At 43.8% G+C, this 15,995-nt stretch overlaps 1 protein-coding gene across 1 annotated transcript in view; it reads right to left on the reverse strand.

Annotated features, from left to right (window-relative positions):
* EPB41L4A (erythrocyte membrane protein band 4.1 like 4A) overlaps positions 1 to 14,236 on the reverse strand; it is a 242,192-nt gene extending 227,956 nt beyond the window's left edge. The window contains exons 1-2 of the mRNA XM_028102759.2: positions 14,037 to 14,236; positions 13,237 to 13,660 (exon numbers count right to left, since the gene is read on the reverse strand). Of these exons, the coding sequence (XP_027958560.1) occupies positions 13,237 to 13,335 (99 nt within the window). The 5' untranslated portion in view covers positions 13,336 to 13,660; positions 14,037 to 14,236. The remainder of the gene's footprint in view (positions 1 to 13,236; positions 13,661 to 14,036) is intronic.
* Positions 14,237 to 15,995: the final 1,759 nt, after the last annotated feature.

Consider the following 15,995-nt stretch of genomic DNA (forward strand, 5'->3'; position numbering starts at 1 on the left):
TGTGACCTAAGGGGACTGATCTGCTGTAAGCCTAGGGTCTAGTGTCCTTTACGGCCGTGCTCTGGAACTTGGTGTCATGACTGTGTCAATACCAATGTTTCCATGACATTGTCACAGCCTTCTCTCCTGGGTGCATGTAATGGCTTAAAGGCAGTCTAAGGGAAAGTTCTTCAGGGTCTCTGGGACAAAAGATTCTAGAAAATAATGATTTGTTGAAGGTCTCATGATCCTCAAAATAAGTTAATTCAGATTCTTACAAAAGCTAAATCCTAATAAACTCAGCAGCAGCATCACTGAAATTAACCAAAAAATTGCAAGTCTTCAGTTTTGACTCATAATTTTAGTCCTAAAGGGAATTTTAATGAGTAAATCCCGCCATATTTCCAAACCAAAGCTTCATTTTTGAAACCCATCTTCATCAACTGATCAAGATTATCTAAACTGAACTTACCTCTTTATGCTTGGGCAGGCAAAGGGACTACTACATTACCATTAATGCAAAGGGATTTATTTTCAGCTCTGACCTTCAAAAGTCTGAAAAGCTGCATACGAAGGTCAACATCAAAAAGAGAGAGGAGGTGGGGAGGAAGCTAGCTGGTAGTTGTTTTCAAAATGATCTCTGTCCAACCCAATAAATCAGTTTTCTAGTCAGTAAATGCAGATACATATAATAATAATAATTAAAAAAGCCTTTTCAGGGAAACTGTAATTTGGCTCATTGTTTAGAACTGTCTAAAAACATTCTAAGTCATCATTTCACTTCTTTTTAATCTCCCATTAGGTTTTGCTCTGTATGGCTACATAACACTAACAGCTAATATTTATTGGGTATCTTTCATGTTATACGCTAGGCACTATTCTGAGCTCTTACATGTATTATTTCATTCAGACCCCATAGCCAACTATGAAGCGGGTGGTATTATTATCTTCATTTCACTGATGATGAAACTGAAGTACAGAGTTAAATAACTTGCCAAAGGTCACTAGTTAGTAAATGTTAGAGCCACAAGATAATAATTATTAACACTCCATAGCACTTCAGGATTTTCCAAGTTTTTTTCAGCCATTATCTCCTTTGAGCCTCACAATGCCTGTGATATTGATGTAATAACATGGCATCATTTTAATTTTACAAATGAAAAAGTAAGGCTCCAAAACACTGACTTCTCCAAGCCAGGAAATGAAAAGAGCTGGAACAGGAATCCAGATTTTCTGAGTCTGTATTCTCTCCATCTCCCACGACACAGGCTGCCTTTTTTTTTATTCTAGACACTCAACACAAGTTTTTTCATCAAGCACTGATTATTTCTCAAAGTAAAATTCTAGATTTCTCAAAGCATACGTCTAGTTCCAGATGGTTACAATTATGTTTAATTCCCCCTTTCATCCCCAGCACCGAGTGCAGTGCCTGGCACACAGTAGACTGAGTCTGAGTATTCTCAGACACTCCTCTTCCTCCACCAAATTCATTCCTCTGTGTTCACGCTACCTTGTCACCCTGGACTGGCTTCAGAGGTGCAGTCCATCCTCACACATCATCACTTTGAGGAGACCAAAGTCTATATAAGTCCACACTCTTCCACAATCCAACACCCAAGAAGATATGACAACTCTGAGTTTTATCTTAAGTTGGATGCCAAAACTCGGTTGATGACTACAGCAGTCCCACCTTCAAGATGGCTCCCAGTGACCCCTGCCTCACAATACTCACACTCTTATATAGTCCCCTCTCAGACCAAGGTGGGCCGGTGTGACCAACAAAATATCGCAGAAGAGGATGTTAAAAAGACTGTGGCTTCTATCCTGGGCCTTCTCTCTCTCTACGACCACTTGCTTTGTAGGGAAGTCAGCCACCACGCTGTAAGAACACTCAGGAGCCTGTGTGGTGAGCAGCCAAGGGCTGCCACGTGCTCGTGAGTGAGCTTGGAAACAGCTCCACCACCCGAGATGATTGATGCCTCACTCACAGCTTGAGTACAACCTCATGAGAGACCCTGAACCAGAATCATCCAGCTAAGCTGCTCCTGGATTCCAGATCCACAGAATCTGTAGGTGATACATGTTTGTTCTTTAAGCTGCTAACTTTTGGATAGAACATGCCACACGGCAATAGATCACCAATACAGGGACAAAACCTGTTATCCACTGGCATAAGAATACTTATAGTCTCTACGGAGCCCCCTACACACACATACACTTGTTGTGAATATCCAGATGACGAGCTGCACAGATGTTTTATGACGTACCACTGCAGACCTGGCCAGGGATGATGCATAACGCATGGTATATATACCGTATTACCTTGCTGGAATCTGAAAAATTACAAATCTTGAAACACACCTGGCCCCAAGAGTTTCTGATAAGGCACTGTGTTCACTTTTTCTAAAAACACCTTTTCTGATTAATCCCAACTTGGCATATAAGAAACATAATTTCTTATAACAATTTTCTTTACCTCTTAGAATCTCCACCACATAACTCAATACTTGGTTATAAATTGTCTTGTCTTGGGTCTATTGTTTTATAAGTTAATATTCAGCTTTCCACCTCAAAGTTAAACTTCTTACGGGCAAGAGTCCTCCCTCTATTTTATCCTCACCACCACAAATTGTGGACGCTACTGGGTACACAACAAGCTCTGAATAAATTCTTGTAGAATTGAGTTCACAAAGCCATACCAACAATTACAGATACACGGTAGTGGTCCAGACCCCCATATACCCTCACACTCAAAATCTATTTATCTTCAAATAATTGCCCCAGAACATGATGCAAAAACAGTGTCTGAAAGGAAAAAAAAAGGGGGGGTCCTGGATCTCTGATGAATTCTGGAAAATTTGCACATCCTCCAAGTGCCCTTGTAAACAGCTGCAGACACATGAAATAACCGTTATCAAGGGAAAAGATCTATTAGCCTCCTGATGATTGGCCCATCTGAAACCTTTCAACGAAAGAGCAATTTTACCTTTCTGCTCTCCTCCCTCGCACCCTCCCTCGGGCAGGAAGAAGGGTCACTAATCAGTTTTTAATTTTCTTTCCTGAAGAGATATTCAGAATAGAGCTGTAAGAACTCAGGGTAAAAGCTTTACAAAATAAAGACCAAGGAAGAATTCCAGACCTTTTAGATAAATAACGTTTCTTTTAAAGCCAAAAAATAAAAATGCAACGTGGTAAGTGTCACTCTGAAAAGAAATAAGATTCCTTGAGACAAAAGGGTCTCTCCCTCATATAATCTACCTGAAAAGAGTACCACAAATCCACATTCCAAGACTGCAGAAGGAAATCAGGCCAAGATCGTAGACCTATCAAGATTCAATTTAAGGAGGAGGAAGGAGGGTAGAGAGGGGTTCGGGAGGAGATGGGATTGGCAGTAAACCTAAGTGATTTTCAATCAATTCTGACCTCTTCCTTTATAATCAGCTCCCAGCCCTTCCTCTCTTGCATGCAGCCAAGAAACCAGGGGTGGATGAGCATTGAGAAAATGACCAGATGGGAAACCGAGAGATAGGGTTCTAAGGACTCTGTGTTGGGCTCTGGCCCCCTGGGTCCCTATTCCCTCACCTACAGAATGAGAGGACAGGGTGAGACAATTCTGAATGCCCCTGCCAGGTCTAACTCTATTATAAGTGAAATCCAGGCTGCTGTAATTCACGTCCTCTCTTCGACACCCTCCCCCTGGTGTCTGCCGCATGTTCTGGCAGCATCTTGGGGCTGCATTAAGTGAGGCCATGTGACCACACACAGGTTTGGCGCAGAGAATCAGATGGCAAAAGAATGAGTGACTGGTAGGAAAAAGCAATGACAAGTAGAAATGAGTTTGTATGAAAGATTTTGTCCTGCTATGGCATTATCCAGATCCTAGACACCTGAGATTTTCTTCACTGGGGGAACTGCCCATAGCCTGCATATCTATGGGGGTTTCTCAAGGGTTTGAATACTACCGACTTTCAAATCGTGCAATCCAGACAAAATTGTCAAGTTTACATGATACCAGTTTCAATACCACTAAGATTTGCTACAATTGTCCTTAGTCATAGACGGTGTTAGTCCAATTCCATACAGCCGTAGATGCTTCCTAGACTTGAACCTGCAATCCTGCCAGGAATCCTCAAGTTCAAGGTTAAAAGGAAGGCCCTGGGGAGGGGGATAGTGTTCAGAAGTGGTCCTATAGCCATCTACATCATTTTCCTAGGAGGGAAACATTGTGCCGCGCACTTCCGCGGGACAAATCGGGAATAGATAAAAACCACATGCCTATTTAAATATTAACTTATCTAACATGCTACAACTTCACCTATCAAAACTAACAAGATTATCCATAAAACATGCAAATATCTTTTTCCTAGCCCTCTACTAAGTATTTACAGAAAGAGCATATAAGAATCAAAGGCAAGTCCTTTATACACAATGTAAACAGCCATAGTCAAAGGCTGAACAGAATAGTTTTTGGAAATCTAAATATTCAGCCAAAGTTTCAAGCTATAAAAGCATTAGCGGCAACTTCACTAAAACAATCCTTCTCTCAGTCCTTCAGATGTGACAAATACTTACCGAGCACCACCATGTGCCTGACCCCCTTCTAGGTTCATGAGGATCTGACAGTGGATAAAACAATGTTTTACTGCCCCCAGGATGTTTACGGGATTTTTTTCAAAAATATCACATGACAAACTTGTGTTAACTGGGAGTGTTTCTTTGCTAAATGACAAACACCTACTACCTTACCACGGAACTAGTAAAAATAAATAAGACACATAAAAATAGGCATGTAGATCAATGGAATAGAATTGACAATCCAGAAACTAATCTTCACATTTATTGTCAATTTTAAGATTTTATTTGAGAGACAGAGTGTAAAAGTGGGGGGGAGGGGCAGCGGGAGAGGGGGGGAGCAGACTCCCTGCCGAGCAGAGAGCCCGATGTGGGGCTCAACCCCAGGACCCTGGGATCATGACCTGAGCTGAAGGCAGATGCCTAACCGACTGAGCCACCCAGGTGCCCCAGTTGTCAACTGATTTTTTATAATGGTGCCAAGACAGTTCAATAAGAAAAAATGGGTTTCACATGCAGTACCTCAGAATAAGGTGGAGAGCCTCACCCTAATTTTACAGATAAGGAAGCAGGCTCAAAGAGGGTAAGTGACTGGCTGCCCACACCCCTTAGAGAGCCAGCATCACTTTGAGCGGGAGTGGGAGGTAAGATATCACAAACCAGAATTCAGCAAGAAATTTATTAGCAAATAATAGATCACACGTAACTATCATTTATTGAGCAAATTTTGATCCTATGTGCCTAAAATTTTTTTCTCAAATTCTTACAGTCATCCTACAGGCCCCCCAGCTTACAGATGAGGAAATGGAGACTAGTTCCAGGGAAGAGTCAGTGACCTGGCCAGTCACAGGGCAGAGCAGGGTTTGAACACCGGGCAGGGGTGGGGAGAAGGGAGAGGCTGAAGGTGACCACACAGCACCCAGGTTAGAAGGCTGGTTCAGGTGTGACGCATGAGGGCCAGGTCTAAGTTGGGAACAGTGAGAATGGTGTAGAAAAACCAATTTGCTGAGTAACAATTAAGGCGACAGAGGCTCTAAGACTGCCTGTCAAACTCAACTCTGAATGAAGACCAAGGTGGGACCTGAATGGTTTAAAATTCAAACAGGTCTTTGTGGGCTAGCTCAGGAACCTGACCGTTACTCGTGTCACTGTATGGAAAAGCTCTCTTCTGAACAAGGTACTTTCTACCCAACTTCTGGGACACCATCCCCACAAAGTTGGGAACCCCTGGCATTATTAACTATGCTTTCTCATGTGCTCAGATGTGTCATTTCTAAACAATATGTTGCTACATTTGGTTCCCTCATCGGTCTCGGTCAGCTAATTCCTCCCCCACCACCTGCCCTTTTGGTTATTGTCCATGGGGGCTAGCACTCAGCACTTCTTGCTTTTCCTTGCCTGCCACCAACTCTCTTATTCTAACTTCCTCCTGGCACGTCAATATCCTTGAAAACAAACTTCTCACACATTTGGAAGCCACTGCCAGGCCCTTTCACGTCTTCAGTGGGGGAGCCATCTCAGCCTTTGGGAAATCTCCTAGCAAAGAGTTCAGTTACAGAGTCATGGGCTAACAATCAGCATTAAGGAACAGTGGCCGTTCCACTTAAAAAAACAGGAACTACATACATGGCTCAGAGGGCACAGGAATATAATCCACATTTTTTAGAATGGAAGAGACTCACCAAAGTCTAGTCACAGGCTTTTTGAGTCACAAACCAAATTGGCTGGTTCCTGACCTTAGCACGCCTAAGCTATACCTAAACAAGTAGTAACAGATGCTTGGTTAATTTTAATATATGAAACTTAGAAACAAGTCTTGTGATGCAGAAGAAAATGGCAGTTACTCTTCACAACCCAAAGCAGGCTGATGAGGAGCGTTATGTATGAACTATACTTTGCAGCTAAAATGTTGGAGACAAAGCTCAGCCACAGCAGTCAATCCCAGAGAAGCTGGAGGGGCATGGTAAATCTAGTCTCTGACTTGTGTTTGTAACTGGCCTGCAGAAAAATACCCTGTGCATAGGAATGAAAAACATCATTTGTCATTAAAAAAAACCAATAAATTTACTTATTGACACTCTCTCTGCCATTAAGCCTTAGAGCAGTGTCAGGTGAGGTTTATGCAGCTTTAAGAGTAAAATGGGTGGTACGGCAAGATTAAAAATTACATGGATGATCCCTGATGGTGTAAACCCACCCTGTGAAACCAACTCACAATAGGAGACAAGGAAGAAAAAGTAACTCTTATGTGAGGATCTATTATCCATTCTAGAAACATGCCCTTCTTCCAAAAGACTCTAAAGCTGTAAGGGGAAAGTTACACTTTTTAAAAATAAAGAGACAGAGAAAGACTTAATCCTGACCTCTAGGACACAAAAAGGGTGTGCTTCGTGTTTTCTGAAATAAGCAGCTCATCAGCTCTTCGGCAGACTGCGTGCACTCTGACCACTGCGCCATTTCATTTTCCACCCATTATCAATGTAAGAATTAGAGTATCTTGGCAACAGATTCTTCACAGTGAGGTTTACTTTATTCTAGGATCTTTTCTAGTAGAAATAAAATGGCAAAAGAACCTCATTATCCATAAGATTTTCAATGTGGCCTGTTCCAGCTGGAACACTCCTTCCGTTCCTCTATTCAAATGACAGTTAATAAGCATCTACTGGGTGAAGCGTACGGCGCTAGCTGCTAGGGAACCACAGGTAGGGTCTCACAGGCTCCTGAAGGAGACACATGTGTCCAGAAATAATGCTTGCAATGCAACAAGGAAGTGCTGGAACAGGGTGTGTGGGAAGCCCTGACTAGCACTTAACTGCTTGGTCAGCCTGGGTTGAAGGCTTCCTGGCAAATAGGACACTTGATTCAAGTCTTAAGGGATGGGCTCAGATGAGTGTGTACTTCGGGAAAGGTATCCGGCGGGAATCAATGCATAAAGGCACACGAGTCTGGTACATTTGGGAAACTGAGCATTTCGGTGTGCCTGCAGAGCAAGTCATCTGAGTAGGCCCTCAGAACTGCTAAAGGTAAGGTTAGATCAGGCAGGCTGTAACGCAAACAATGAAGTTGGGAATTTATGGGTATTGCCCAGCCAGAGACAGGTGGCAACATCTAGGATATTTTCAGATGTCGCGACTGGGCAAGAAGTGCTACTGGCATCCCCTGTGTAGAGGCTAGGAATATGGTCATCCCCCAATGGACAGGAAAACCTCCCACAACAAAGAACTGCTTAGTCCTACTCAGATACAACTTGAAACAAACCATCAAAGAAGAGTATCGCATTTTCTTTGTGTCTTAATAAAAATAACAAGCCACTGTCCATGTGGCTAATCAAAAGAAGAGTCTAGACTTTTGTCTATAATTTAGATTTAACTTTATCATCCCCTGCTATAGTCAGAATATTTGTGTGACCCTAAAATTCATATGTTGGAACCTTAACCCCCAAGGTAGTAGGAGTTGGTGCCTTTGGGATTATTGTTCTCATAAAAGAGGACCAAAAAAGCTCCATAGCCCCTTCCACCATGGGAGGATACAAGAAGTTTTTCACCCAGAAAAGGGCCCTCACCTGACCATGCTCGCACCCTGATCTCAGATTTCCAGCTTCTAGAACTATGAGAAATAAATTTCTCTTGTTTATAAGCCACCCAGTTTATGGTATGGGTTATAGTAGCCCAAATAGATTAAGACAACACCCATGCTCAAAAGCAAAAAGAGCTCTGCATTTTTTTTTCCAGTAAGCCCTACTTCCAATGTGGGGCTTGAACTCATGACACCAAGATCAAGAGTCACATGCTCCTCTGACTGAGCCAGCCAGGTGCCCCTCAAAGCTCTGCATTAGTTGAAGTTCAGTTCAAAGTCAGTTCCAGCTTAACATTACAGAATTCAAGAACAATGATATTAACAGGGCTAAAAAAAAAAAAAAGTGTAGTGCACCAAAAACCAAAAAAATTATAAGCACTTGGAGAAGGACAGCCTTTAGTTGCTGGAGGTAACCAACAATGCTTCTCTTAAATTACTTTTAAATCACTTTCAAACCATGAATGATAAATGGTATTTTTAAATAATTTTTTTCAAGGAAAAAAAACTTCTTATAAAATTGAGGGGACATTTATAGTTTGAGGATCTTGATAAGGCTGTATTGTAGAACTGAAATTTGCTAAGAGAGTAGAACTCACGTATTCTCAACAACAACAAAAAGTAATTGTGTGAAGTGATGGATGTGTTCATTACCTCACATGGAGGGATAGTGGGAAGCCTGCTGCAACTTAGGTTCTATCAACCATGCTGTATAATTTAATCTAATTCCATTTGTCAATTATACCTTAATAAAGCTGGGAAATACTTTGAATCGTTTTAAAAACAAAGATATTTGAAGGAGCATTTATGGAGCAGTCCATCTTCAACAGCCACAATAATACTACTGAATTTCAAATAATCCTATTTGAATTTCAGAAAACAAGATGCAGTGTTGGTGAGGGGGACTTCTATCCCAGTCACATCTAATTTACCAACTACACAAGACCCACGGCCAACCTCACATTGACAGACATGTTGGTGTACGATTTCTTGCTTCAACCTATGTTTACAGGTCCCTGACTCTATACCTTATGAGGCTGATATTAAAAGATACGGGTAGCCACATATATATTTAGTATGACTTATGAAGCATATGTCTGGTGCTTCATGTCTGGTGCATGACTGGTGCTTGTCACTGTGTTCCCAGTCTTCTTAGATGTTTTCTTCACCAGTCCAAATGGAATGAAAATTACAATTCTTGGTAAGTGAGATGCAAATAATTTAAGTCCCTACCTTCTGACTGTTTTTCTAGTTTACTAGGAAGTTTCTGATCAAAGCATTAAAACTGACTCAATATTTCCTCAGAAACCTCAGGATGATTAGGAAGTAACTTCATTTAGAAGTTAATGGGTAAATTGCACACTTCAATTGTGTGAACTGTATATCTCAATAACGCCTTTTTAAGAAAGCTAATGGAATTTCCATCTTGCTGTCATATTGGTTTCATTAATTTAGTCAAATACAACAAGGGAAAATAAGCACCTCAGTGTTTATTACATTACTGCTCAGAGCACTAAAACCTCACTGAAACGAAAATATTAATCCAGTTCATATTTGCAGCAGCCATTTTGAGGCCTATATTTATAATCAAACCTTCTGATTTTTTCCCCTGAAAATCTTTTGCTAATCATTTGACAACTTACACAAGTAGTTTGAGCCACAGTCAAATTTTGCTTTCTCAGAGAAAAAAAGATCTCTACCTCCCTCAGCACAGAGAACCACAAAGGACATAACAAAACTTTCCCTGAACAAACATTACTCAAAAAACCAAAAGACCAACCACAGCAGAAATTCTTACTTAAACAAACAACAGAGATAGCAGCATAGAACAAACAGCTAAAAGCTATTGTGGGGGTCAACACACAACCAACAGCTTTCGGTTTATATAAACTTGGGTTCTTAAATCCTAGATAAGGCTCAAACTGCGAACCGCATGCGAAAGACTTCCCACTTGTCAAGGTAAGGTTACCTCTAAGGCAAGTTAAGAAGCAAATTTCTATATAACATTAGTATGAATACAAATACATTGCGTTTTATTTCTTTAAAAACAGAAAATTATTTTCCACTTAAATGCTATTCATCTTGACACAGAAGATGTGTAACTATTGTCTCCAGGCTGAAATGCTTTCCATGGGAGCAAACACATCAATTTTTTTTCTAGTCGATGAAAGACTTTGATCTAAGTTGCAGAAAATCACTTCATGATTAACTTCAATTTGTAATTTGGTACTTAAACAAATCCAAAAAGTGTTTTTTCAAAATGGCACACAGAAAAAATGTTTTACCAAGTTTCTCTCACATTTCTTCTACTTAAATTCACAATTTTTTAAACTCACAGTGCATTATTATGACAGTAATACAAGCAAATTCTTAAGTAACTACTTAGGAATCAGTAAAATCCATCCTTCCACGAACAGATGAAATAAGTGAATGATTTTAATGCAAAATTAACTGTCTTCATTTCATTTGAGATAGAATATGGAAAAGGGTCATCTCAAAATGTTAGGAAATACTTTTGAAAAATAAAAAGATTTTTCTATTTTAATTTCAGGAGTAAAATAGGCTAATTGATGTCATATGCTTAACTTTGACTTTAATTAATGATCATAAAAGTTACCAAGTGTACTATCCCGGGGAAAACACCATAACAGTAGCTATTGACTATTTCATTTACATTTTAGTTTACTATTTTATTTACGAACTAAAGTAGGAGTTAAAGAAAATGTCAAATATGTACAGAATAACAACATACACATATCCATTCAATGTCTCAATACCATCCACATGTGAGATGCTGTCCGTACATTATTCCATTTATAAACACACATGTGTTTAATTTAGTACATACCACAAGTAGATAGGTGCTTAACACATGCACTTAATGGTAGCCTGGTAGTTACAGATAATGTGGTTAACTTCAGCAGACAACATCTGTGTTACACATATGGTCATCAAAATAATTGTGGCATGCTTTTTTGACACTGAAACAGGCCAAGCCTGTTGCAAAATGATTACTTCCAACAAAAGCCTGCTTAAATTATTGTTTAGTTAAATGGCATGTATCCAAAATAACAGCATTATAAAGTTGCTACTGCTTTTGAATCACTCACCAATTTTCAACATATTTGTAAAACAAGATAAGCACCATCAGGTTATAAAAAGTAATTATGGATCAGGATTTTTTATTCATGTTTCTTTGACAAAATTATTCCATTTGATCCCAAGTCTTGGCTGCTCTCTTGACAGAATAATGTACATGCTCCACAGCTGACAGGGGTATGGCTTTCATGATTAAATAGGAAGCTCACACTCCAGATGACTCCAGACTGCACTTCAGAAAGATTTCTTTGTTGTTTTAGTACCAGATCATCCGTTATCTTTTTCTAATTGTTTCTTTCCCCCAAGCCAAAGAGAATCTATGTATTATCAAAAATTTATGATGTTTTATGATTTTTGCCTATTTGCACAGTACACCAAAGAATGCTATACCCTTTTGAAAAGTTCTTTTCCTGATTTCATGGGGGGAGGGGGAACATAAAGAAAAGCTGGAAATGTAAAATATGAAAATATGAAACAAACTTTTCCAGGAGTCTTTTTTTTAAAGATTTTATTTATTCATTTGAGACACAGAGACAGAGAGAGAGATACAGAGAGAGAGAGCGCGCATGAGCAGGGGGAGAGGCAGAGGGAGAGGGAGAAGCAGACTCCCCGCTGAGCCAGGAGCCCAACACCAGGCTCGATCCCAGGATCCCGGAATCCCGGGATCATGACTGGAGCCAAAGGGAGACGCTTAACCATCTGAGCCACCCAGGCGCCCCTCCAGAAGTCTTTTATTGGCCTTGAAGGGAAGCACCAAATGAGAATCTGATTGACTTTTGCGTTTTATAATTCCTGGAAACAATGTTCTAAACAATTTCCCGAAGAAAGGGTTAACTTTATCTTGTGGCTTTAACTGATCATTTTTACCCCCATCTCCTGCTTAAGATTGACACCTGTGAAATGAGAATTCTGTACACCAGGAATGGTGACATCAGAGCTTCAGCTTTTGGCCAGGAACAGTTACTTCAGTGTACATAATAAAGCTGTGTAAAAACTGATTCACACAAGGAAATGCCCAGGGCCTACGCCATTGAGATTAACTTATGCCATACAAGACTAGGACACCTGCAGCTTGAACTTGATTCTCAGACCGCCAGCTCCACGGGGATGGAGGGTGGGGGACAATAGTGGGAAGGAGGAGCGGTAGCCCTTCACTGGACTTAGCTGCTAAGGTTATTTAAAATGCTCCGGCGATTTAAATATGCAGAAAAAGAAACAAAACAAAACGTTCGGAATTCGGATCACCTTTGGGTAGTTAGTTGTTAGCAAGAGCAAAACAAGCGCGCAGGCGCGTCCGTCAGGTTGTCAACCATAAACATAAGAACTCATTAAAATTAAGGAAGTGGATTGTTTAGGTTCTCTAGGTTAATAGCAGTAATTGCATTTTAATGGCCTACAAACAGGAGCAAAGTTATTTACCGAGTCTCTTTGAGAGATGTTTACTTAAACGTGGGGATAAAACCAGTTGGCTTGTAGAACTGGAAATTATTGTCCGTCCAAACGTAGCATTACCCAACTACAAACCCAGGCAACACAATCACAGTCACCCAGTAAACGTGTTTCAGCGAGTGAACTATATGTTACTTCCCCAATGACACGAATAGAAAAAAGCCTTCAACAAAGCCAAGGGAAATCGTGCCTTCAACACTGTATGCAGCCCGTATATTCAATCCTGTGCCTCTTTGGAGCTGCGGGGGCCTTAGATGCTTTTGGAGGAAACTGGTGCTGGGAAGTGTTTTGGTCTCAGTTGCAGGACTGTGGGCTGCGGCTGAGAGTGGATTGGCGGACTACCCTTTGAGACAAGAAACTTACTTCCCTTTATGTGAAGGGACTCAAAGTGAATCCACCCGGACCCGTCCACACTCTACCTGAGCGCAGGGCAGCCGCGCCTCCTTCCCAGCTCGCAGAGAGCAGTGGCCGGCCGAGACCCGTGACAGCCCTCAGACAAAGCCTCGGACCCCCGAGCCTGCCCGGCTGCCGACCCCCCGGGACACGCCCCCGGCCCGCGCCTACCTTGATGCCCTGCTGCTGGGTGGTGAGGGTTAACTTGGATTCATTCAGAAGCAAAACTTCGCAGTAAAATTCTTCCGGAACAGCGCAGAAGCAGCCCATGTCGGCTGTGGCCGTCTCCAGCCAGGAGAGAAAGCCGCGACCAAGGCGCCGAGCCGCCCCCTCCCCTCAAGCGCCAGGCATTAATTTATTGTCCGCGCGGCGGCCAGGGCGAGAGGGCCGGTTCCCGGCGGGGTCCAGGGCCACGCGGACGAGCCGCCCGGCGCCAGCTGGAGGTAAGGAGGGCGGAGAAGCCCGGGGAGTCAGCGCCCGGGAGCCGCCGGGGAAGCGCCGGCGGAACTGAGCGCGGAGGGCGGCGGCGCGTCCCCGCGCATCCTGCGGCTCGGGCTCCTCCGAAGGCGGGGGCGCCGCGGCCCCTCCCGCAGTCCTGGGGACGACAAAAGTCGCCTGGCAATGGGGGCAAGAAACAGGAAAAGGGAGGGACGCGAGCTCCAGGCCCTCCCCAGGCGAGGAAACCCCTGGGAGCTGTGCAGCCCCCTCCGCCTTGCGCCCGCTCAGAGAGCGGCCGCGACACCCGGCCTCCCTTCCCTGCGGATTCCCCGGAGGGCTCCCACTTCCAGCCCCGACCCCACCCCGCAGCCGATTGGGGAACACTCTGCTGTTCCTTTGTGTCAGGGGTACCCACGACGTCCCAGTCCCACTGCAGAGCCAGTGGCGAGGGTCGTCAGTCAGCTACCTCCGCCACCCCATCCCGCGGGCACCCAGAAGCCCGAAAGTGTCGGGAAGGGCAGCGGGCTCCTTACCAACACTGGCGAGGGCAAGTCAGCTCTTGGCTGGGCGCGGCTCCCGTCTGGGGACCCTCGAACTCATCATGGGGGGCTGTGTGTGGCCAAGTTCAAGCTCGCTCTCCGAGAACGCCTTGCTCTGGCAGCGGAGTGCTGCTCCTCCGGGAGATTCTGAGAAGCGGGGAGTCAGAGGGCTTGCGGGCGCGCGGGCCGGCGGAGAAGCGGGAGCCCAAGCTGGGAATGCGCCGGCGGGCGGATGGGGGTGTGCCCTGGGCGTGCAGGCCGCGGCGGCTCCCGGGAAAGTTCTCTAGGCGGCGCGAGGGGCGGCGCCCCGGGCGGGAGCAGCCCAGGTGCAGCTAGGCTGGGCCCCGTCGTCAGCAGAAAGCCCCGGAGCGGAGCGGGGGCCCAGAGGCCGGGAACGGGCGCCCCTTCCGGGCGGGGTCCCGGCTAAGGGCGGAAGGCGGAGCGGAGGTGGACGAACGGCGAGGTGCGAGCAGGTCCGCACGGGAAGCCGTGCGCTGCACCCTGGCCGCCTGGCTGTCCCGAGCCCTGGCCCTGCTTGCCGTGTCCGTTTCCCGGGGAGACCGGAGGCTGGCTCCAGGAAGGCCGGGAGCAGTTCTGCTCGGACCCTGGCGTTCGGCGCTCCCAGTCCCACGCCCTCAGCGCGACGGGCCGTGTCCAGGACTGGCGGGCACAATAGTTCTGAGGCTGCAGTGACCCCTGGTGGGTCCTCGTGTCCGTGCACAAGCAGCGGAGGCTGAGCGCCGGATGAGGCCGGGCTCCCTGGCCTTCGGAGCAGGTGCAGTCTGTGCTCTCCAGCTGCGAACCAGCAGCGAGTTGATGCAAGTACAAGTTAGAGCAGACACCGGGGAGGACGTAGGGCGGGGAGGACGTGGGGCAGGGTTGACGGTAGGCCTCCCAGAAAACTTCTCTACCTCATATTGAGTATCAGAAAGAGCAAGAGCTTTGGCATCTCATAGTTTTGAGTTCCCTCTTCTACCACTTATAAGCTAGGTAGTCAAAACTCAAAATTTGCTTAAAACCTTAAAAAAATTTTAAAGAAAAAAAAATACTGGCGTCTGCCACACAGTAGAATGGAAATGAACAATTTACAACTTTGGAGGAAGTTTCCTTCCATAGTCATTTGCCACAAAGGACCTTCTAAGACTCCGCCTTTCCTGTTATCTCAGGCCCATCCAAACATGAATTAGCACAGTCCCCAAAGTGCAATAGATATAAACCCTCATGTTTAGTATGAACTTTACCTAAAGCTAAGAATCAAACCCTATTGTATCTTCCAAGGCTTCCGTGAGATTGAAGCAGGTTTTGAATTCCTAATCAAATTGTGTCCAATTTTGGGCTGTGTTGTCAATGTTTTGCCTGACATGAGCTGACACATTATTCTGGATTTTAACGTCCTTACTTCTGGAAGCTTTTCTGTAACAGAATGTTCCTGACATAAATTACCAAATGTGATTGAAAGGCTTCATAACAGGTTTTCATTCTTTACCACAATATCCAATAGGGTCACCTGTGCTTGCAAAAACAAAAGGTAAAATGCAAGTGTAATCATTTCTTTCCCAGTTTTGAGTTTCACTGACACTTGTTTTATGTCCTTTGACTTTGTTTTGTTTTATTTTTGTTTTACCTCCAATGGTAATGAAAAGGCTGAGGGTTTGGGATGGGGGCAAGAATTCTGTTCCAGGTCCCTCACAAGGGAAAGTACAAAGCCAAGAATTTCTATACCTGTGACAGCCATTTCTTAGTAAAGCACTTTCTTTTCCATTTCTTTGTCAGAGATTGGAGAAAAGAAAAAAAAAGTCTATTTAACACAAAATTGGAGTTTCCTAGAGATAATAGGAAGATTCCACAGGTTGTTGGGGTTTTTTCAAACACCTTATTGAACTATAATTGGCATACAGTAAACTGGATATATTTAAAGCATATAGTTTGATAAATTTGACACACGTATCCATG

The sequence above is a fragment of the Eumetopias jubatus genome, unplaced genomic scaffold (genome assembly GCF_037043125.1).
Source record: "Eumetopias jubatus isolate StellerSeaLion01/CBP00866 unplaced genomic scaffold, mEumJub1_p1.0 scaffold_5, whole genome shotgun sequence".
NCBI classification, from domain to species: Eukaryota; Metazoa; Chordata; class Mammalia; order Carnivora; family Otariidae; genus Eumetopias; species Eumetopias jubatus.